Source organism: Carassius carassius, chromosome 33, assembly GCF_963082965.1.
Source record: "Carassius carassius chromosome 33, fCarCar2.1, whole genome shotgun sequence".
Taxonomy (NCBI): domain Eukaryota; kingdom Metazoa; phylum Chordata; class Actinopteri; order Cypriniformes; family Cyprinidae; genus Carassius; species Carassius carassius.
Window position 1 is genome coordinate 29,534,916 of NC_081787.1, and position 23,537 is coordinate 29,558,452.

The following is a 23,537-nucleotide window of genomic DNA, read 5'->3' on the forward strand; positions in this document are numbered from 1 at the left end:
TTTATTATTGTTTATGTTATTTTGTGTTTTGTAGCGAGAATAAAGATTCTCCTTTTCCTTACTCTTCATCTGAGTCCTCTGTCTAGATCGCACCTGACAGTTTCAGGGGACAAGGGGAAGGGGTAGGCGGAGGGGTAGGGGAAGGGGAAGGGGTATAAAATAGAATTGGGATTGGGCGTAAGAGTCAGAAGCGCCAGACTGTCCTTGCAGGCAAAGTATTTTAGGTCAAACAAAGTAGTTTTGCTTTCACAATGAAAAACACAGCTTCTCCACAACATGGTGGTGGCAGCAACAGCAAGAATAAAAGTCACGCCTTCTTTCGTTGCATGAACATTTGGGCGGTGTTATGCAAATCTTCCCACATTGTGACGTTGACATGTGGGGGCTGTTAGAATGAGCCGTTTTAGGTAGGCGTGGTTGACTCTTAACTTTTGTAAAGAATATATCTTGATTTGTGACTTTAGTGTTTGCAACTTTACAGATCTTCTTTATGCACCAACAGCTTGTAACACTCCAAAAAAAATGTAATCACATTATATGACCCCTTTAAAAATTTAATTAGGTGTACCTTATAAAAGATGATAATCCCTTTCCTCATTTGCACCATCCATCACAAGCAGAATCAGTAACAACAGGAGGACTATCACAGGAAGAATCAGCAGCATCACGAGCAGAATCATCAGCTTTAGGAAAAGCAGCTCAGCCAGAAACAGCAGCATCAGTAGGAGCAGTACAAGCAGCATCAGGAGCAACAGCACAGTCGGAATCAGGAGGAGCAGCACAAGCAGCAACAGGAGAAGCAGTACAGTCAGAATCAGCAGCTTCCAGAGGAACATCACAATCAGAATCAGTAGCATCACAAGCAGAATCATCAGCATTAGGAAAAGAAGCACAGTCAGCATCATCAGGAGCATCACAAGCAGAATCATCAGCAAAACATGCAGAATTGGCACTATCAGGAGGAACATCACAACCAGAATCAGTAGCATCACAAGCAGAATCAGAAGCATCAGGAGGAACATCACGACCAGAATCAGTAGCATCACAAGCAGAATCAACAGCATCAAGAGAAGCATTACAAACAGAATCAGCAGAATCAGAAGTAGAATCAGTAGCATCACAAGCAGAATCAGCAGGATCTCAAGCAGAATCAGCAGCATCAGGAGGATCATCACAAGCAGAATCAGTAGCATCACATGCAGAATTAGCAGCATCACAAGCAGAATCAGCACCATCACATGCAGACTTAGCAGCAACACAAGCAGAGTCAGTAACATCAGGAGGAACATCACGACCAGAATCAGTAGCATCACAAGCAGAATCAACAGCATCAAGAGAAGCATTACAAACAGAATCAGCAGAATCAGAAGTAGAATCAGTTGCATCACAAGCAGAATCAGCAGGATCTCAAGCAGAATCAGCAGCATCAGGAGGATCATCACAAGCAGAATCAGTAACATCACATGCAGAATTAGCAGTATCACAGGCAGAATCAGCAGCATCACAAGCAGAATTGTCAGCATCAGGAGGAACATCACAAGCAGAATCAGTAGCATTACAAGCAGAATTATCAGCATTAGGAGGAGCAGCACAGTCAGAATCAGCAGCATCAGTAGGAACATCACAAACAGAATCAGTTGCATCACAAGCAGAATCAGCAGCTTTAGGAGGAGCAGCACAGTCAGAATCAGCAGAATCAGGAGGAGCATCACAATCAGAATCAGTAGCATCACAAGCAGAATCACTAGAATTAGGAGGAGCAGCACAGTCAGAATCAGCCGAATCAGGAGGAGCATCACAAGCAGAATCAACAACATCAAGAGAAGCATTACAAACAGAATCAGCAGGATCAGAAGCAGAATCACTAGCATCACAAGCAGAATCAGCAGGATCACAAGCAGAATCAGCAGCATCAGGAGGATCATCACAAGCAGAACCAGCAGCAACACTTGAAGAATTGGCAGGATCAGGAGGAATATCACAAACAGAATCAACAACATCAAGAGAAGCATTACAAACAGAATCAGCAGGATCAGAAGCAGAATCACTAGCATCACAAGCAGAATCAGCAGCATCAGGAGGATCATCACAAGCAGAATCGGTAGCATCACATGCAGAATCAGTAGCATCACAAGCAGAATCAGCAGCATCACAAGCAGAATCAGCATCATCACATGCAGAGACAGCAGCATCAGGAGGAACACCACAAGCAGATTCAGTAGAATCACATGCAGACTTAGCAGCATCACAAGCAGAGTCAGCTGTATCACAAGCAGAATATGCATTATCAAGAGGAGCATTACAAAAAGAATCAGAAGCATCACTGGGAGTATTAGCAGGATCAGCAGGAGCAACTGGACTTACAGGATTACTGGCAGGATCAGGGCTTGTTACAGGAGAAAAATCTGCTATTTTTGGATCACATAGGCACAGACAATTACAGACAGAAGCAGTAGAGATGGTAAGTTTTATTATACTGGCTTGATAACTTAGCATGTTATATCCTTCCAAACTGATCAGATTTAACTAAACTTTGTGTTTTTGAAATACTCTTGCTCATCTCTTGCAAAGATCCCAAATCTGTACAAAGGCAGAAAGCCCCTCATTTGTATTTTTACCGAGGATGAATCTACTGTAACAGAGATGATGAAAGGGAAATACAAAATTGGTTTGAAAAACAGAAGTCAGTCAGATGTATCTGAAGAACTCAGAAGAATTATAAATGATTGTGTCTCAGAATCATCTCACACTTTCAGACTTGAAGATGTGTCCAAACACCCAGATGTCAGAGTAGATGAAGAAGATGATGATGATCAAGGGCAAGACAATCCAAGCATGCTCTTAGAAAACATTCTCTCTGCATAATGCTCTGGTTTCTGCCCAATGTCTGTATGTGTGTTTATGTGTTCAGGAATTTGCTAACATAATAATCACAAAGCAGCTAAAATACTGCTATTTTGTGCAGATTATAATATTAATACATATTGTGATTCCCTGTTTTTACCTATTTCCCTGATTTTTTATTTTCACATGTAGCTTGTAACTCATACCACCATCCATGAATCTTTCCAGAGAGACATATTTCCACAGACAGAGAGGTCACGGACCAAGAAGACAGAAAGAGAACAGCTTCTACTAATGCCAGGTAAAATAATAATAATAATAATATAGCTGCCAACAGCGATGGCGGGCCCAAACCAGCAGTGCAAATGCCACCCTAGTGGCATCAGGAAAACTGTGCCCAGTGGGCACAAGCATTTATAGTTACCCTCTTGGAGTCTGGTTTTAAGGGATACGGCAATTAAAAGGTTAATCCAAACCACCACTACTGTGAAAGACATACACAGAACAATATATAAAACTTTATTAACACTTTACATTTAGATTTCAGTTATTAACATTAACTATACTAATTAGCATGAAAAATACTTATATAGTATGTCTTAATATTAGTTAATATTCAAAACTTAAGCATAAATGTTTAAGTTCTCTGTTAATGCACTGTGAACTAACATGAACAAACATTAATACATTTTGTGAAAATATATTGTTCATTGTTTGTTCATGTTAGTTAATGCATATACTAATGTTAACAAATGAGACCTTATTATAAAGTGTTACCAAAACCTTTATTGGTTTGCGGGGTTGCTGTTTTTTTCTTTTCTTTGAATAATTACATTTTGGGCTAAAAGTGTGTTGTAACGCAAGCTTTACTGAATATGTACCAAGTAAAATATTACTGAAAATTGATTAGAAATGCCTTACACTACTGGTTACAGCAAAAAGAAATATGTTACACTAATGCGTTATTCCCAACACTGAAGATTAATGCTGTTTTCTCTTTTTCAGATTCATCTGAAAACACAGATACGTGTGTAACAGGAAAGATAATCCCTGAGCAAATGACTGAAGACTCTACATCTAATGACTCAGTAAAAGTATTCACAGAAAAACATGTAAGAACTGTTTTGTAGCTAATGGTCACATACATAAAGTTCATTTCAAACAATATGACCTGGATGATACATATGTAACTTTGGCTTTTCTCGGTATCAATACTGGATATAATTTCATGTGAATCTACATTGTGTAGCAAATTGTTTCCAAATTCTATTTAACAACAAACATCTATTCTGTCTATGTAACAGGGAGAACACAAGGAAACCACAGGAGTCAGACCAGATCAACACCTACAACAGGAAAAGATTGGAAGAGAAAAAATAAAGCATTTATTTCACAAACTTCATCTTGAAGGCAAGCGCTGCAATAAACTGATAACTTCAGATGTCCTTCAGATAACTGAACATTCTTTACAGTTCCATGAGTCTTGTGCTGAGGAGGAGCTGGTTCAGACTTTCCTACAAAAAGTACTCATGATGAACTACAGAGCAAGATACATTCATGTTAATAAGACAAGTCAACAGGATCACACACAAGAAACACATATTGACTTATCTGAAGATAATGTTGATATATTCAAGGCAGTGTCCTTGTCAGACAAAGGAACAATGCAGCCTGAGCACATTCACCCAATGGATGTTCAGATGGCCGTGTTTCACTGTGCTGATGGTTTCCTGAAGCAGATGATGGTGACTAAACTGTCCCAGTGTCAGTACGCTTTGCCTCTGCTTGTTCCTGATCCATTCACTCAACAGACTGAGTTTCCTCTCTGGACATTCAGACAAATCAACAAGAGCTGGAAGATGAGAAGCATCAACAATGAAATCATCAGTCAAACCCAGCCCATCTACAAGGCAGAAACTCCAATGGTGTTTTTCTTCAGGTTTGGCTCTGTGTCTTCATCCAAGTCTCAGCTGATGAACAGTCTGATCAATGAGAAACACAACACGTTCTTCCACAGGAACTGCCCAGGCAGCAGCAGAACCAGAGTCTTGTTGGATGGAGTGGTGGAGATCGCCTGGTTCTGCCCTTCTGGGAAAAACACAGATAAATTCACTGAGTGTGTAGCATTCTGTAATCTACATGGTGATGCAGGAGACCATGAGAAAAAGCTGCAGATCCTAACTGAAATTAGCTCAGTCAATGTTGTTCTTCTTCCACAACTTGACAGGAATGACAGACATGCAGCAAAGATCCAAAACCTGTACAAAGGCAGAAAGCCCCTCATTTGTATTTTTACAAAGGATGAATCTACTGTAACAGAGATGATGAAAGGGAAATACAAAATTGGTTTGAAAAACAGAAGTCAGTCAGATGTATCTGAAGAACTCAGAAGAATTATAAATGATTGTGTCTCAGAATCGTCTCACACTTTCAGACTTGAAGATGTGTCCAAACACCCAGATGTCAGAGTAGATGAAGAAGATGATGATGACTGCAGGAGAGGAAGAGAAGCAGCACAGCAGATGATGAGTTTACTGGAGAAGAGGGATCTGAGAGAAATCAAAGACTCATTTCTGCCTCATCAGGGGAAACTGTGGCATCAGTGGAGTCAGAAGAACAGAGAACTACATCGCCCTCGAACAGAAGAGATAGAAATATACATCAGTAGAAAACAAACAGAAATGATGAATATTCGTCAACAGCAGCATTCATTTAAAATCAGTGACTTCATTAAGTTCCTCACTAAAAAAATGAACTCAGATGCTGAACACGAGAAGATGTTTTTCCTTAAATGGCTCAGAATCCTCTTGGATGAATATACTTCAGCTGACCTTTCTGCTCTACATCACAAATATGATGAAACATGGTCAAAAGCTATAAAACTGAAAAAGAAACATGGTAAATCTGAACAACGCAAAGCTGAACAAAAAGACCTTGAGAAAATATCCGAGGAGCTTCAAGCTGTGACCTTTGGTTTGGAGCACATCATGAGAGAAATCGCTCAGATCTATGAATCATGTTCATTTGTTAATGAGAACAAGAAAGACCTCCAGGTTAACTTCTCTTCTCTCCCAACTCTTGCAGCAGAGATGATGATCTCTGGATCTCCACTGGAGCTGATGGATGGAGATGCTGCTCATGTTCCTGTGATCTGGATCTCTGCTGTTCTAGATGAACTCGTCCAGAAACTGGGAGACCAGAGAGTCTTTGTGCTGTCAGTTTTAGGGCTTCGAGGCTCTGGGAAATCCACCATGCTGAACGCCATGTTTGGACTGCAGTCTGCCGTCAGTGCTGGCAGGTGCACCAGAGGAGCCTTCATGCAGCTGATCAGAGTCTCAGACGAGATGAAAACACAGATGAACACTGACTATATTCTGGTTGTTGAAACAGAGGGCCTTCATGCTCGAGAACTGGCTGGAAGATCAACAAAAGATCATGACAATGAATTGGCAACATTTGTTGTTGGTCTTGGAAATCTGACTCTGATCAACATCTTTGGAGAAAACCCTTCTGAGATGCAGGACATTCTTCAGATTGTTGTTCAGGCTTTCCTGAGGATGAAGAAGGTCAGACTGAATCCCAGCTGTGTGTTTGTGCATCAGAACATTCCAGATGTCAGAACTGGAGGGAGAAACATGGAGGGAAGGAGACGACTGCAGGAGACACTGGATGAGATGACAAACCTCGCTGCTAAAGATGAAGACTCTGATGCAGAATGTTTCAGTGATGTCATTAGATTTGATGTTCAGAATGATGTGAAGTATTTCACTCCACTCTGGGAGGGAAACACACTAATTGCTCCTCCAAACCCTAACTACTGTGAGAACATTCAATCTTCCCAGAGAGACATATTTCCACAGACAGAGAGGTCACGGACCAAGAAGACAGAAAGAGAACAGCTTCTACTAATGCCAGGTAAAATAATAAAAAATAATAATATAGCTGCCAACAGCGATGGCGGGCCCAAACCAGCAGTGCAAATGCCACCCTAGTGGCATCAGGAAAACTGTGCCCAGTGGGCACAAGCATTTATAGTTACCCTCTTGGAGTCTGGTTTTAAGGGATACAGCAATTAAAAGGTTAATCCAAACCACCACTACTGTGAAAGACATACACACATAGGCGTCGATTTCGGGGGGGATGGGGGGGACGCGTCCCCCCCAGATTTCGTCATGAGTCATTTTGTACCCACCACTTTTTTTTTTTTTTTTTTTAAAGTAAAAGAACTCGAGGGTTTTTAAACCTCGAGTTCTGCTGCTGCGATGGCTACACGCTTTTCTGTTCATTAAAACTGCAACAACTGTAACATTGGGATACGTTCTAGGTTGGGGGAGGGGGAGTCATCGTGTCACTGTTATTATTTTCTCTATAGACGGTTTCAACGGCAACAACATAAACAAACGTTACTGCGCATGCGCGCTTTTGCGGACCTAACTTCACTTCCGGTAGACTTCCAAATAGAATCAATAACAACAGCCAAGTCCCTCTAGAGTAGATATTTTTTGATAACAAACAAAATATGTTTGCTGCATGGATCAGGCGGACTTAATGAGAATGCAAATCCATTCTTTGCCAATAGGAGATGTTTTAAAGCATAGACATAAAGCGCGAGAAATGGAGGTTTCCCCAGTAACAGCTGTAAACAAAGTACGCCCACACACGCTGCTTTATCAGGCATATAACATGCAAGTCTTCCTTCAGAAATACAGCGATATAAAAAACACCTGTGCCTCGTTTTGATATTTAAACATATAAATGTAAGGGATTATTATTATTAAACGTGCAGTACATAACGTTACTCATGTTTATTCAGCGAAGCCTTTTTGAAAATCGATCAGTTTTAAAATTGTGGTGAGTTTCCAAAAATAAATAAATGTATGGGAAACACATCCCGCAGCACAACCACCTGAGCCCTCAGTCTACTCATCGCCTTGACTTTAACCGCGTTTGTAGAAGGCACTGCAGCCAGACCGATATACACAACACAGACCGGAAGTTAACTTAGGTCCAGGCGCGTGCGCCCGATGAAACCGTCTATATGACTATCGCGCTTCTTTTTTTTAAAGAATGTTTTTCAAATGAGTTGACAGTTTGGAATGGACAGTGAACGAGCGGGAACGAGGCTACCTAGTCTTTGCTGGGATTGGCCAGAATTTCTGGCGAATGTATCATAGACGAGCAAGTCATTTAGCCTTCATACAATATCACAAGGTTGCATCCTAGTGCCATGGACTATAACATATCAAAGTGATAACCTGTAGAACAAATGGATGTTGTTGTACACACAGCATGGGTCTGCAGACCATTGACACAAAGGTAAGACGCGATAACTTATGTTTATTAAGATTTGCTGGTATTATGGCTAGGTCTTGTGCATTTGCACACAAGGGATCGGCTGTTTTAATTCTTCTCTTGCAATTAATGTTACGTTAGACTTCCTTAGCCACCAACTTAATTAGCTAGTTACGGTTTTGCGTTCATACAGCAAGTGTTGGGGGAGATGATTGTTGAGTAGTCAGTATCTTGTTTAATTATTGCTTGAATCTATTGCTGAATTCTGGAATAGTTGTGATGATGATGATGATGATGATTATGAGGAATGGATCAAGTTTTAGTCAAAATGCCTGATGTAGATTGGATGGATGCATGTTGTTGTGAATTGAGAGCAGTCAGATCATGGTGTGATAGTCAATAGTGTTCATGTGCTACACGTATTTTTGCTTTTTCAATCTTGATCAAATTTGTAGTGCTTAAGTTGTGTTGTCTGTTATTTCTTGATAATAACACCGTTGCCATGAAAAACAGAGCGTTGCTGTGGACGCGGCAGGATTCTAATCGTAGAGACGGAACTATTTTCTTTAGCGGAAGCAATACAATTGTATACAATACAATACAATACAAATAAGTGTTTAAATCAATAAACTCTTTTTTAAATCAATATTTTGTGTCAAATTATTGATTTATTTGGTGGGTAGCCATGTAATAAGCGGGATAATGTAGAGCGAGGCCCGATTTTGGGTTAGATTTTTTTCCCCGTTTTCAGTGGTTATAACAAAGCAACATGAAAGAGAAATTTGGTAATCATTGTTTAGGTACATTAAACCACGTCATGGCCATGTCATATTGTCAACATGGTACTTATATGATGATATGAAGCAGATTAGTGGGTCATATATCATATGTCTAATGCTTTGTACGGCTTTCTTCTTCATAAAACAAGTCGGACATCATCACATTTTTGTATACATTTTTATTTATTTACATTAATAAGATACAGGACGTATTTCAAAACATGACCTGCGCGAAAGAGAAAAAAAAATGCATCATTGTACCCACCACTTCTGAAAATGCACTTCTGAATGCGTCTCTGTCCCCACCACATTTCAAACCAAACTGACGCCCATGCATACACAGAACAATATATAAAACTTTATTAACACTTTACAATTAGATTTCAGTTATTAACATTAACTATACTAATTAACATGAACAATACTTATATAGTATGTCTTAATATCAGTTAATATTCAAAACTTAAGCATAAATGTTTAAGTTCTCTGTTAATGCACTGTGAACTAACATGAACAAACATTCATATATTTTTTGAAAATATATTGTTCATTGTTTGTTCATGTTAGTTAATGCATATACTAATGTTAACAAATGAGACCTTATTATAAAGTGTTACCAAAACCTTTATTGGTTTGCGGGGTTGCTGTTTTTTTCTTTTCTTTGAATAATTACATTTTGGGCTAAAAGTGTGTTGTAACGCAAGCTTTACTGAATATGTACCAAGTAAAATATTACTGAAAATTGATTAGAAATGCCTTACACTACTGGTTACAGCAAAAAGAAATATGTTACACTAATGCGTTATTCCCAACACTGAAGATTAATGCTGTTTTCTCTTTTTCAGATTCATCTGAAAACACAGATACGTGTGTAACAGGAAAGATAATCCCTGAGCAAATGACTGAAGACTCTACATCTAATGACTCAGTAAAAGTATTCACAGAAAAACATGTAAGAACTGTTTTGTAGCTAATGGTCACATACATAAAGTTCATTTCAAACAATATGACCTGGATGATACATATGTAACTTTGGCTTTTCTCGGTATCAATACTGGATATAATTTCATGTGAATCTACATTGTGTAGCAAATTGTTTCCAAATTCTATTTAACAACAAACATCTATTCTGTCTATGTAACAGGGAGAACACAAGGAAACCACAGGAGTCAGACCAGATCAACACCTACAACAGGAAAAGATTGGAAGAGAAAAAATAAAGCATTTATTTCACAAACTTCATCTTGAAGGCAAGCGCTGCAATAAACTGATAACTTCAGATGTCCTTCAGATAACTGAACATTCTTTACAGTTCCATGAGTCTTGTGCTGAGGAGGAGCTGGTTCAGACTTTCCTACAAAAAGTACTCATGATGAACTACAGAGCAAGATACATTCATGTTAATAAGACAAGTCAACAGGATCACACACAAGAAACACATATTGACTTATCTGAAGATAATGTTGATATATTCAAGGCAGTGTCCTTGTCAGACAAAGGAACAATGCAGCCTGAGCACATTCACCCAATGGATGTTCAGATGGCCGTGTTTCACTGTGCTGATGGTTTCCTGAAGCAGATGATGGTGACTAAACTGTCCCAGTGTCAGTACGCTTTGCCTCTGCTTGTTCCTGATCCATTCACTCAACAGACTGAGTTTCCTCTCTGGACATTCAGACAAATCAACAAGAGCTGGAAGATGAGAAGCATCAACAATGAAATCATCAGTCAAACCCAGCCCATCTACAAGGCAGAAACTCCAATGGTGTTTTTCTTCAGGTTTGGCTCTGTGTCTTCATCCAAGTCTCAGCTGATGAACAGTCTGATCAATGAGAAACACAACACGTTCTTCCACAGGAACTGCCCAGGCAGCAGCAGAACCAGAGTCTTGTTGGATGGAGTGGTGGAGATCGCCTGGTTCTGCCCTTCTGGGAAAAACACAGATAAATTCACTGAGTGTGTAGCATTCTGTAATCTACATGGTGATGCAGGAGACCATGAGAAAAAGCTGCAGATCCTAACTGAAATTAGCTCAGTCAATGTTGTTCTTCTTCCACAACTTGACAGGAATGACAGACATGCAGCAAAGATCCAAAACCTGTACAAAGGCAGAAAGCCCCTCATTTGTATTTTTACAAAGGATGAATCTACTGTAACAGAGATGATGAAAGGGAAATACAAAATTGGTTTGAAAAACAGAAGTCAGTCAGATGTATCTGAAGAACTCAGAAGAATTATAAATGATTGTGTCTCAGAATCGTCTCACACTTTCAGACTTGAAGATGTGTCCAAACACCCAGATGTCAGAGTAGATGAAGAAGATGATGATGACTGCAGGAGAGGAAGAGAAGCAGCACAGCAGATGATGAGTTTACTGGAGAAGAGGGATCTGAGAGAAATCAAAGACTCATTTCTGCCTCATCAGGGGAAACTGTGGCATCAGTGGAGTCAGAAGAACAGAGAACTACATCGCCCTCGAACAGAAGAGATAGAAATATACATCAGTAGAAAACAAACAGAAATGATGAATATTCGTCAACAGCAGCATTCATTTAAAATCAGTGACTTCATTAAGTTCCTCACTAAAAAAATGAACTCAGATGCTGAACACGAGAAGATGTTTTTCCTTAAATGGCTCAGAATCCTCTTGGATGAATATACTTCAGCTGACCTTTCTGCTCTACATCACAAATATGATGAAACATGGTCAAAAGCTATAAAACTGAAAAAGAAACATGGTAAATCTGAACAACGCAAAGCTGAACAAAAAGACCTTGAGAAAATATCCGAGGAGCTTCAAGCTGTGACCTTTGGTTTGGAGCACATCATGAGAGAAATCGCTCAGATCTATGAATCATGTTCATTTGTTAATGAGAACAAGAAAGACCTCCAGGTTAACTTCTCTTCTCTCCCAACTCTTGCAGCAGAGATGATGATCTCTGGATCTCCACTGGAGCTGATGGATGGAGATGCTGCTCATGTTCCTGTGATCTGGATCTCTGCTGTTCTAGATGAACTCGTCCAGAAACTGGGAGACCAGAGAGTCTTTGTGCTGTCAGTTTTAGGGCTTCGAGGCTCTGGGAAATCCACCATGCTGAACGCCATGTTTGGACTGCAGTCTGCCGTCAGTGCTGGCAGGTGCACCAGAGGAGCCTTCATGCAGCTGATCAGAGTCTCAGACGAGATGAAAACACAGATGAACACTGACTATATTCTGGTTGTTGAAACAGAGGGCCTTCATGCTCGAGAACTGGCTGGAAGATCAACAAAAGATCATGACAATGAATTGGCAACATTTGTTGTTGGTCTTGGAAATCTGACTCTGATCAACATCTTTGGAGAAAACCCTTCTGAGATGCAGGACATTCTTCAGATTGTTGTTCAGGCTTTCCTGAGGATGAAGAAGGTCAGACTGAATCCCAGCTGTGTGTTTGTGCATCAGAACATTCCAGATGTCAGAACTGGAGGGAGAAACATGGAGGGAAGGAGACGACTGCAGGAGACACTGGATGAGATGACAAACCTCGCTGCTAAAGATGAAGACTCTGATGCAGAATGTTTCAGTGATGTCATTAGATTTGATGTTCAGAATGATGTGAAGTATTTCACTCCACTCTGGGAGGGAAACACACTAATTGCTCCTCCAAACCCTAACTACTGTGAGAACATTCAAGAATTAAAGAAATCTATTCTTTCTCATGCCACACAATCACATGGAATGATGCTGGCACACTTAAAAGATCATATTAAAGATATCTGGGAGGATATACTAAATGAACGATTCATCTTCAGATTCAGAAATGCTCTGGAGATTTCAGCCTACAGGAAACTGGAGACCGAATATAGCAAGTGGTCGTGGAGTCTTCGCAGAGCCATGATGGAATATCAGAACAAGTTACACAACAAAATAGAAAATGAAGTAATTCATGAGGTTGATGAAACTGATCTTCAAAGAGAACTAAAGAAGACAAGTGAAGAAGTGAGTAAATCAATGTCTGAATTCTTTGAGAAAGACAAGGATAAAGATATACTGATTCAGTGGAAAACATCATTTGAAATCAAAATCAAAGAGCTTCGGGAAAACATTATCAGAGAAACAAAGAGGAAATTACTTGAGATTCTTCAGCAGCGAGACCTGAAGAAAATGATTGATGCTTTGAGGACGCGACATGAAAACACTCTCTATGAAAGGAGCAAAGAACTTGCCTTAAAACTCAAAACCAAAGCAGACGATGAAGAAAGACTGAATAAAAAGTTTGATTTGATTTGGAAACAGAGTGTGAAGAAGATCATCAAAGACACTCCTGCAATCAAAGACATTGATATAATGAGAGATGTGAGAGAGATCCTCAGTGCCAACTATGGAACTCCTGTAGATCACTCGAAGACGAGAAGCGATGTTTTCTCAGTGATGAGTTATTATGATTATGTAAAGGTAAAAAGATCCAGTGGATTTTTCTCAAAAGCTAAAGAGAGTCTTGGTTATGCTCTATCAAAAGAGGATGACATCCAAATAAGATCATTCGTTACAGATGTTGTTCAGCAGACAGACACAATGATTCAGTCATTTAATATTTCAGAGATGGGATACAACATCTGCTGCATTCAACAACTCACAGATTATATCAAGAAAAGAGTAACAAAATATGAGGAAGGATCTATGAAATGTGTGTTCAAGAAACAATTCTTCATTGATTTGGTTTATTCCATCTGTAAGAGAGCAAATGAAATGATTACTGACCAGCACAGACTGTTCAGAGATGCCAATGATCCTATCATATATTTTGACAAGAAAATAAAAAATTACTACAGTATTTTCCAGAAATACTGTCATGGAGCTGCATCAGCATCAATTTTTGGAGAGATCATCTGTCAGAAACTTAAAAAGTCCATTGAGCAGAGTGTCTACAAGAAGACTGCCAGAGATCTGACAGATGAAATGAGAATGAACTGTGAATCACTGAATGGAAACCGATCAAATCTGGAGAAAAACATCTTGAAGACACTGGCAGAAGAGGAGGATTTTGACAAATACATGAACTACATTCACAATCCCAGAGATCTCTTCAAGAGTTTCATCAGAGATGAGGTCAGTCAGTACATCACTGATAAGTTCAGTCTCAGTGTTTTCCCCAGGATGAAGGACAACATTGAACTCCTGCAGCAGAAGATCATGAGAGCAGCACATGAATCTACTGAACATGTTCAAGAGAACAGAGGAGATGCTGGTTTGTGGTTGAAGAGTTTCACACAGCAGCTCTCAGATGAGCTGATCTTCCCTGAAGAACACTTCAGTGGAGTGAAACTTGATTATGTTGATTTGAAACTCCTAGAAGATGTGATACGACAAGAACTTACTGCTTTAATGTCTGAGATCAGCAGTAGATTCAACACAGAGACATTTCCAGTAGATCTGGACTATAAATTCAGGCCAGATGAGATTGTAATTGACCACTTGTGTCATTGCTGTTGGGTTCAGTGTCCGTTCTGTGGAGCCACATGCAACAAAACCTTAGAAAACCATGATGGAGATCACAGTGTTGGTTTCCACAGAGTAACTGGAATTGCAGGGTTATTTTACAGAGGATCAAGAGACTTAGCTGTTAAAATCTGCACATCAGCAGTAGCAAACAGAAATCAGTATTTTTATCCCAATAACTCAGATAATTTACTCCCCAGCACAGAATACAGAAAAGCAGGAGGAGTTTATGCAGACTGGAGCATCCCCCCAGACCTGTCTGATCTGCCTTACTGGAAGTGGTTTGTGTGCAGATTCAAAGACGATCTGGAAAAAATCTACGATAAAACTTTTGTGTGTAGTGAGATTCCAGACAAATGGAGAAAATACTCAAAACAAGAAGCGATTCAAAGTCTGAATCAATACATCTAATGAAGCCGATACAGAATGATACTGTATGCTGTTGGATTCTCCTCTGATCACAGTCAGAAATGAGTTTCTATTACACATCAGTTATACTCTGAAATCATCAGCAAATACACTGGATACAAGAGGTTTAATGACATCTCTCAAACTAAATGTGTTCAGTTTTACGGAATTAAAAAATTACAGATTTGAATTGTGTCAGTTTGAATTAGACATGTAACATTTAAAAATATTTAGTTTTGTTTTTTGTTTTTGGTCATTGCTAGATTTGTATTTTTTCTGTATTTTTGAGAGGTGAAATGACCTTAAAATATTCAGATTTTAAGTTTTCAAATGAATAAAACATTCAGATTAAGTAAACATGATCTTTAAAAGCATAATTTAAATTGATTAATAATATTTTTGAATAATTCACTTAAACAATGAAACATTTAATGGAAAAAAAGAAAACGTATTACTTAATATCAATACATCTAATGCTCTATTTACTTGTAATAAACAATATATCATAATAAAAAATTAAAATAAAACAGAAATTACACGTCTGTCCTCTTGTCTTATTGAAGTCCTGGGCAAACACTGCATGCAAGTCAAGAGTTAAGACAGAATATTCTGATTTCAACAAATGAAATGTTTAGTCAGCATATGAATAGAATAAACACTAAAGAAAGAAAAAAAACTGTTTAGGAGATCCAGATTAACCCCAGAGAGTGTGAAAACATACTGAAATGCCCCTGCCTGTTTCTCAGCATTTATTCTATTTAAACTGTCAGTCAAACCACATCAAAACAGACATCAGAAGTGGTTTGTTTTGCATTAAACTGGGTCACTTCTAAACTCATTTTAACATGAGTTTATCACAAGCTTCATTAAAATATTACTTTTAGTCCAGCGTGATTCAGGGTCTTTTTTCCAACTTTCTCATTCAGTGTGACACATGGCGTCTTATTAAAGAAGGACGTATCTTCATTAAAACATATTAAGAATCATATAAATGCAAATAAATTTACATTATTATTATTATTTAAGTGTTACCAAATAAGCAGCAAAAACTGTGACCATACTTTAGTGTCACACCCCAATGTCCCTCAATCTCATTTGCATTGACAATACAGTCTAATAAATTAAACTTGTAAAGTTTTGCTTTCACAGTGACTTCAAAAGTGAACCACTGTTACATGGACATAAGCTAAACTTTATAATCTAAAGGTTCAGAGGCTTACACACATGAAACACTGTTTTCAGAAACAAATGTAGTGATTTTACATTAGACAGATGTGAATGTGTTTCCACTGGATCTGTAATTTGTGTCAACACATTCAAGTGAAGTGAGCTTTTGTCATATGTGGAGAAATGCAACCTATATACACTTAACACAATATAAACAGACAGTTTGTTCATCTCATGCATTATACATTTGCATTTATTCATTTAGCAGACTTACAAATGAGGAATACAAGCGATTCACATTAATGAGGCAGATAATGCTAATGCTCTTTATACAACGTTTCAGACATCATATAAAACAGTACAAACAGTACATTTAAACATCACTAGCAATGAATTACCCAATTTAATCACTAGGTGGTGACACAAGATAATGTTTTGATTGATATCACTGGCTGTTTTCATTAATTGAAAACAGTAAGTAGTTCATGACCTACACAATAAGTGAATGGAAATGATTTGTTCATATACATTTATTTCCCCTAGCAAATAGCTACAGGCTCATGTGAGCATCAAGCTTGTCTTCTCAGAGAACAGCATGATGAGGCACTTATTTCATAGCGTTCAGAGATGATTTGTCTTCCACCATGTCTTCAAGGTTTTAATCTACGGGGGGCTGAGCCCTCAGACAGTCCAATAGATATAAAGCATAGGTGTAGCCAACGATCAGAATCAGAACTCATTACCAAGCGTGCTTACACACACAGGGAATCTGTCTTGGTGACAGAAGCTTCCAGTGGACAGACAGGTTGACAAGTGACAAGACACAGATAACAGAATAAAAATTAGTGAATAAAAATAAATATGTAAAAACAATACACAATAGACAGAAAGACAGTAGACAGAATATTGTATGTACAGATATGCTATATACAAATTAAGCAATGAAAGGGAATCTGAATGTCACAATCACCCACTGGAGTGCCCATGAGCTCCACCAAGGGCACTCCATCCCTGACTTTTACCATTAACCCAGGACTCCATTTCCCACAATCCTTTTCCCAAACTCATCAGCACCCATTACCAGATCACAGCTGTCTCACATTAGAAGGACTATAAAAGATGCACTCAGACCATAGACTGTATAAAAACATGGACGTCACCCATAGGTTTCCGAAGAGAGTTTTTGAAACCAAAAGTGTGTGGAGCGGCCCGTCTCCATCTTGGCAGTGCATCACCACACTGCCAAGAAGCGGCACAGAAGCGGCAATCCACCTGTCACTCAAGTGGCCACGCCCTTAATTATGCAGAACTTTAAGGCTTAATATAATTTAAACAGATGAGTTATAAAAAAATTCACCCCCCTCACAGTTGTCATGTAGGGCAAAATTAGCTATATAGACCAAACTAATTTTTTGCACCAGGCTGTAAACATGTTTTTTTCTGCTGTAAAGTTGGGCATTTTAACATGGGGAGTTATATATATATATATATTTTGTAAAAAACTTTTTACAATTATTTTTGGTTCAACAAAACAACATCCATTCAAACAAACAAAACAGGGAAGGGGGGGAAGAACAAGACATATCAATATTTTTACAATCTGAAAAAAAAAAACTTTTTACAGTCATTCCTTTATATAATCCAAAATTTGGGTAGAAGACCATTGCCATGCATCAATGGTACTAGGTTTAGCCCTGTTCATTCGTGCTGTTGTATTTTCATAAGTCACTATTTTAAGGTGGCTGTGAATCCAAAATGTTTTCGCACACATGTGAGGAGTAAACCAGTTTTGTATTATTGTCTTCTTTGCAGCTGTAGAATGAGCAAACAACATTCTCTTCTTTAATGAACTTGTACGGGAGTTAGAATCATCATTGAGAAGACATAAACATGGATTAGATATGTAATCAAGTTGTAGTAAAAAGGATAAAACAGAATTCACATGTGTCCATACTTTGACAACAACTGGACATTTCCAAAACATGTGGAGAAAAGTAGCGTAGGTGGACAGCCTAAATGGGTATTACCGCTGCGTACCCCCACCGCGGCACTGTAATTCAGTCGCGTGTTAAAATCATTTGTGAAACTACCGCCAGGTGGCGCAAAGGGACGGATTGCGAAATGGATGTTATTGTAAAATGAGATAAAAGGAGGTAGTAAAACAAGAATAACATTATGTTATTACATTGTAATAACAAACAGTAAGTAGAAAACAGTAAGTTAATTTCAAAACGTAGGATAGTCTTAGGCTACAGTCTACTCACCAAAAATTAAAAGAAGACCTATATATATACACGGATAAAAAGCTAAATGTTTTCATTTCATTTTTATTTTGGTTCATTCTTGGTTTAAGAAAAATCTTCAGGTTCCATATGCAGAGCGAAATGAGAACGGTGCAGCATTTAGCAATAATTATTATTAACTCAGTTATTATTCTTGATTTTTCAAACTGCTAACACTTTGCATTTTTGAATTATGCCTTATGTGTGACCAAAAATTGAATATTTTCTGTTTCAGCTGTTTGATCGCGCTGGTGCCTCATGCACATATTCATAAGAAACAGTATAATATAATTATTATATACTCAGGAACAGAGCCTGGGCCTAATCTAGGCTATCCAGGTTATTATTATTATTATTGTTTTTTCATTGCATCTGAAAACGAGTTGCCAGAGACAGGATGTAAACGCAAGGCGTATTTATTGACAAACAGCACAATAGTCAGATATGTGCACAAGATCACAGGAAACACTGGCGGGCGGACACAAGGCTGATGGAAAGGTGACGCATGGACTTCGGTGGACAACAGGTGGTGGTGCTCGGTCCAGTGATAATCCCTTGAATCCTGGTGAGTAAGTGATCCTCGTGACGGTGCTTGGTATTTCCAGTGCTGAGTAACGATCCAGGAACGAACGACGAAAACAGGAAGACTAGGCAGGAACTAGGGACACAGGAACAGGCACGGGAGCACACTGGGGAGAAACAACGGTCTGACAACATGAAAAACAAGTTACTGAACTTATATAGGGAACAAACAATTGAAACCAGCTGGCGCTGCTGATCATCGCTGATCAGTGACCACGCCCACAGACATACACACAACAGCACGCTAGACGAAAGAGAGGCGCAGATCCTGGCGCAGATCCTCTCGCGTTGCTCAGCTGTGGACTATTTAAAAATGTTTGATATAAAGGTTGCTGCCCCATTTTATACAGGAATTGTTCATTTAAAAATGAATTCTATTGTTAGTTCTAATTATATTGTTAACACAAGTTCATTTAGGACATGCACTGACATTTTACCCTTTTTAACTTATAAACTCCTTGAGATTTTAAAGTTAGTTTAATAGTATTTCAATTCAAGTAAAAAAAAAAGGTTTTAATTGCTTAAGGGAAAAAATAAGGGATGATCCAAATATTTGTTTTGCTTCACATGAGTTTAATCGTGAGGTCGTTTTATTAATCCATCTATTCTTTAGAGTTTCAAAGATTTCGCTGAATCATGCAGGTTTAATTTATTTGTTTCTTGTTAAATGTCAATGTCAATGTCACCTTTATTTATATAGCGCTTTAAACAAAATACATTGCGTCAAAGCAACTGAACAACATTCATTAGGAAAACAGTGTCAATAATGCAAAAATGATAGTTAAAGGCAGTTCATCATTGGATTCAGTTATGTCATCTCTGTTCAGTTAAATAGTGTCTGTGCATTTATTTGCAATCAAGTCAACGATATCGCTGTAGATGAAGTGTCCCCAACTAAGCAAGCCAGAGGCGACAGCGGCAAGGAACCGAAACTCCATCGGTGACAGAATGGAGAAAAAAACCTTGGGAGAAACCAGGCTCAGTTGGGGGGCCAGTTCTCCTCTGACCAGACGAAACCAGTAGTTCAATTCCAGGCTGCAGCAAAGTCAGATTGTGCAGAAGAATCATCTGTTTCCTGTGGTCTTGTCCTGGTGCTCCTATGAGACAAGGTCTTTACAGGGGATCTGTATCTGGGGCTCTAGTTGTCCTGGTCTCCGCTGTCTTTCAGGGATGTAGAGGTCCTTTCTAGGTGCTGATCCAGCATCTGGTCTGGATACGTACTGGATCCGGGTGACTGCAGTGACCCTCTGATCTGGACACAGACTGGATCTGGTGGCCACGGTGACCTCGGAACAAGAGAGAAACAGACAAATATTAGCGTAGATGCCATTCTTCTAATGATGTAGCAAGTACATAGGTTGTTATGGGAAGTGTTTCCGGTTCCGGTTTACCTAATTAATGCAGCCTAAAAATCCTAACGGATTTGGATAATAAAAGCATATTAGTATGTTATGTGTATGCCAGGTTAAAGAGATGGGTCTTTAATCTAGATTTAAACTGCAAGAGTGTGTCTGCCTCCCGAACAATGTTAGGTAGGTTATTCCAGAGTTTGTGCGCCAAATAGGAAAAGGATCTGCCGCCTGCAGTTGATTTTGATATTCTAGGTATTATCAAATTGCCTGAGTTTTGAGAACGTAGCGGACGTAGAGGATTATAATGTAAAAGGAGCTCATTCAAATACTGAGGTGCTAAACCATTCAGGGCTTTATAAGTAATAAGCAATATTTTAAAATCTATGCGATGCTTGATAGGGAGCTAGTGCAGTGTTGACAGGACCGGGCTAATATGGTCATACTTCCTGGTTCTAGTAAGAACTCTTGCTGCTGCATTTTGGACTAGCTGTAGTTTGTTTACTAAGCGTGCAGAACAACCACCCAATAAAGCATTACAATAATCTAACCTTGAGGTCATAAATGCATGGATTAACATTTCTGCATTTGACATTGAGAGCATAGGCCGTAATTTAGATATATTTTTGAGATGGAAAAATGCAGTTTTACAAATGCTAGAAACGTGGCTTTCTAAGGAAAGATTGCGATCAAGTAGCACACCTAGGTTCCTAACTGATGATGAAGAATTGACAGAGCAACCATCAAGTCTTAGACAGTGTTCCAGGTTATTACAAGCAGAGTTTTTAGGTCCTATAATTAACACCTCTGTTTTTTCCGAATTTAGCAATAAGAAATTACTCGTCATCCAGTTTTTTATATCGACTATGCAATCCATTAGTTTTTCAAATTGGTGTGTTTCACCGGGCTGCGAAGAAATATAGAGCTGAGTATCATCAGCATAACAGTGAAAGCTAACACCATGTTTCCTGATGATATCTCCCAAGGGTAACATATAAATCGTGAAGAGTAGCGGCCCTAGTACTGAGCCTTGAGGTACTCCATACTGCACTTGTGATCGATAGGATACATCTTCATTCACTGCTACGAACTGATGGCGGTCATATAAGTACGATTTAAACCATGCTAATGCACTTCCACTGATGCCAACAAAGTATTCAAGTCTATGCAAAAGAATGTTGTGGTCAATTGTGTCAAACGCAGCACTAAGATCCAATAAAACTAATAGAGAGATACACCCACGATCAGATGATAAGAGCAGATCATTTGTAACTCTAAGAAGAGCAGTCTCAGTACTATGATACGGTCTAAATCCTGACTGGAAATCCTCACATATACCATTTTTCTCTAAGAAGGAATATAATTGTGTGGATACCACCTTTTCTAGTATCTTGGACAGAAAAGGGAGATTCGAGATTGGTCTATAATTAACTAGTTCTTTGGGGTCAAGTTGTGGTTTTTTGATGAGAGGCTTAATAACAGCCAGTTTGAAGGTTTTGGGGGACATGTCCTAATGACAATGAGGAATTAATAATAGTCAGAAGAGGATCTATGACTTCTGGAAGCACCTCTTTCAGGAGCTTAGATGGTATAGGGTCTAACATACATGTTGTTGGTTTAGATGATTTAACAAGTTTATACAATTCTTCCTCTCCTATAGTAGAGAATGAGTGGAACTGTTCCTCAGGGGATCTATAGTGCACTGTCTGATGTGATACTGTAGCTGACGGCTGAATGGTTGCAATTTTATCTCTAATAGTATTGATTTTAGAAGTAAAGTAGTTCATAAAGTCATTACTGCTGTGGTGTTGGGAAATGTCAACACTTGTTGAGGCTTTATTTTTCGTTAATTTAGCCACTGTATTGAATAAATACCTGGGGTTATGTTTGTTTTCTTCTAAAAGAGAAGAAAAGTAATCGGATCTAGCAGTTTTTAATGCTTTTCTGTAGGATATGTTACTTTCCCGCCAAGCAATACGAAATACCTCTAGTTTTGTTTTCCTCCAGCTGCGCTCCATTTTTCGGGCTGCTCTCTTCAGGGTGCGAGTACGCTCATTATACCATGGTGTCAAACTGTTTTCCTTAACCTTCCTTAAGCATAAAGGAGCAACTTTATTTAAAGTGCTAGAAAAGAGAGAGTCCATAGTTTCTGTTACATCATCAAGTTGTTCTGAGGTTTTGGATATGCTAAGGAATTTGGATACATCAGGAAGATAACTTAAAAAGCAGCCTTTTGTGTTAGAAGTGATGGTTCTTCCATACTTGTAACAAGAAGTAGAATTTACAATTTTGGCTATATGAATTTTGCAAAGAACTAAATAATGATCTGAGATATCATCACTTGGCTGAATAATTTCAACACCATCAACATCAATTCCATGTGACAGTATTAAATCTAGAGTATGATTTCGACAATGAGTAGGTCCTGAAACGTGTTGTCTAACACCAATAGAGTTCAGAATGTCTATAAATGCTGATCCCAATGCATCGTTTTCATTATCAACATGGATATTAAAATCACCAACTATTAAAACTTTATCTGCAGCCAGAACTAACTCGGATGTAAAATCACCAAACTCTTTAATAAAGTCTGTATGGTGCCCTGGTGGCCTGTATACAGTAGCCAGTACAAACATAACAGGGGATTTATCATTAACATTTGTTTCTTTGGATAATGTTATATGAAGTACCATTACTTCAAATGAGTTATACTTGAAGCCTGCCCTCTGAGAAATCCTGAAAACGTTGTTATAAATTGAAGCAACACCTCCCCCTTTGCCTTTTAGACGTGGCTCATGTTTATAACAGTAATCTTGGGGGGTGGACTCATTTAAAATAATGTAATCATCAGGTTTTAGCCAGGTTTCTGTCAAACAGAGTACATCTATATTATGATCAGTGATCATATTATTTACAAAAAGTGTTTTCGTAGAAAGGGATCTGATATTCAATAAGCCAAGCTTTATCATTTGTTTATCCATATTGCTTCTGTTTTTTATTTGTTGAACCTCAATTAAATTGTTAATCTTAACTTGGTTTGGATGTTTTTTGTATTTTCTAGTTCGGGGAACAGACACAGTCTCTATAGTGTGATATCTAGGTGAAAAAGTCTCTATGTGCTGAGAATTAACTGACCTCTGTGACGGGAGGCAGCTAGCAGACGGTCGGTTTAGCCAGTCTGTCTGCTTCCTGACCTGGGCCCCAGTTAGTCAAGTATAAACACGAAGACTATTTGCAAAATTTCTAGAGAGAAGAGTGGCGCCACCCCAGGAGGGATGAAGACCATCTCTTTTAAACAGGTCAGGTCTGCCCCAAAAGCTCGTCCAATTGTCTATGAAACCTATGTTATTCTGTG

The 23,537-nt window shown here is 38.7% G+C and overlaps 2 protein-coding genes across 2 annotated transcripts; both read left to right on the forward strand.

The window, feature by feature from the left end:
• The first annotated feature begins 568 nt into the window (after nucleotides 1-568).
• On the forward strand, nucleotides 569-6,836 carry LOC132114298 (interferon-induced very large GTPase 1-like). The gene is made up of 4 exons (XM_059522410.1): nucleotides 569-2,461; nucleotides 3,073-3,145; nucleotides 3,850-3,938; nucleotides 4,149-6,836. Exons 1-4 carry the CDS (start codon nucleotides 2,459-2,461, stop codon nucleotides 6,834-6,836), a joined length of 2,853 nt encoding a protein of 950 aa, XP_059378393.1. The 5' UTR covers nucleotides 569-2,458.
• A 2,924-nt stretch (nucleotides 6,837-9,760) lies between these two features.
• On the forward strand, nucleotides 9,761-15,317 carry LOC132114073 (interferon-induced very large GTPase 1-like). Its single transcript, XM_059522211.1, has 2 exons — nucleotides 9,761-9,849; nucleotides 10,060-15,317. Exons 1-2 carry the CDS (start codon nucleotides 9,814-9,816, stop codon nucleotides 14,803-14,805), a joined length of 4,782 nt encoding a protein of 1,593 aa, XP_059378194.1. The 5' UTR covers nucleotides 9,761-9,813; the 3' UTR covers nucleotides 14,806-15,317.
• Nucleotides 15,318-23,537: the final 8,220 nt, after the last annotated feature.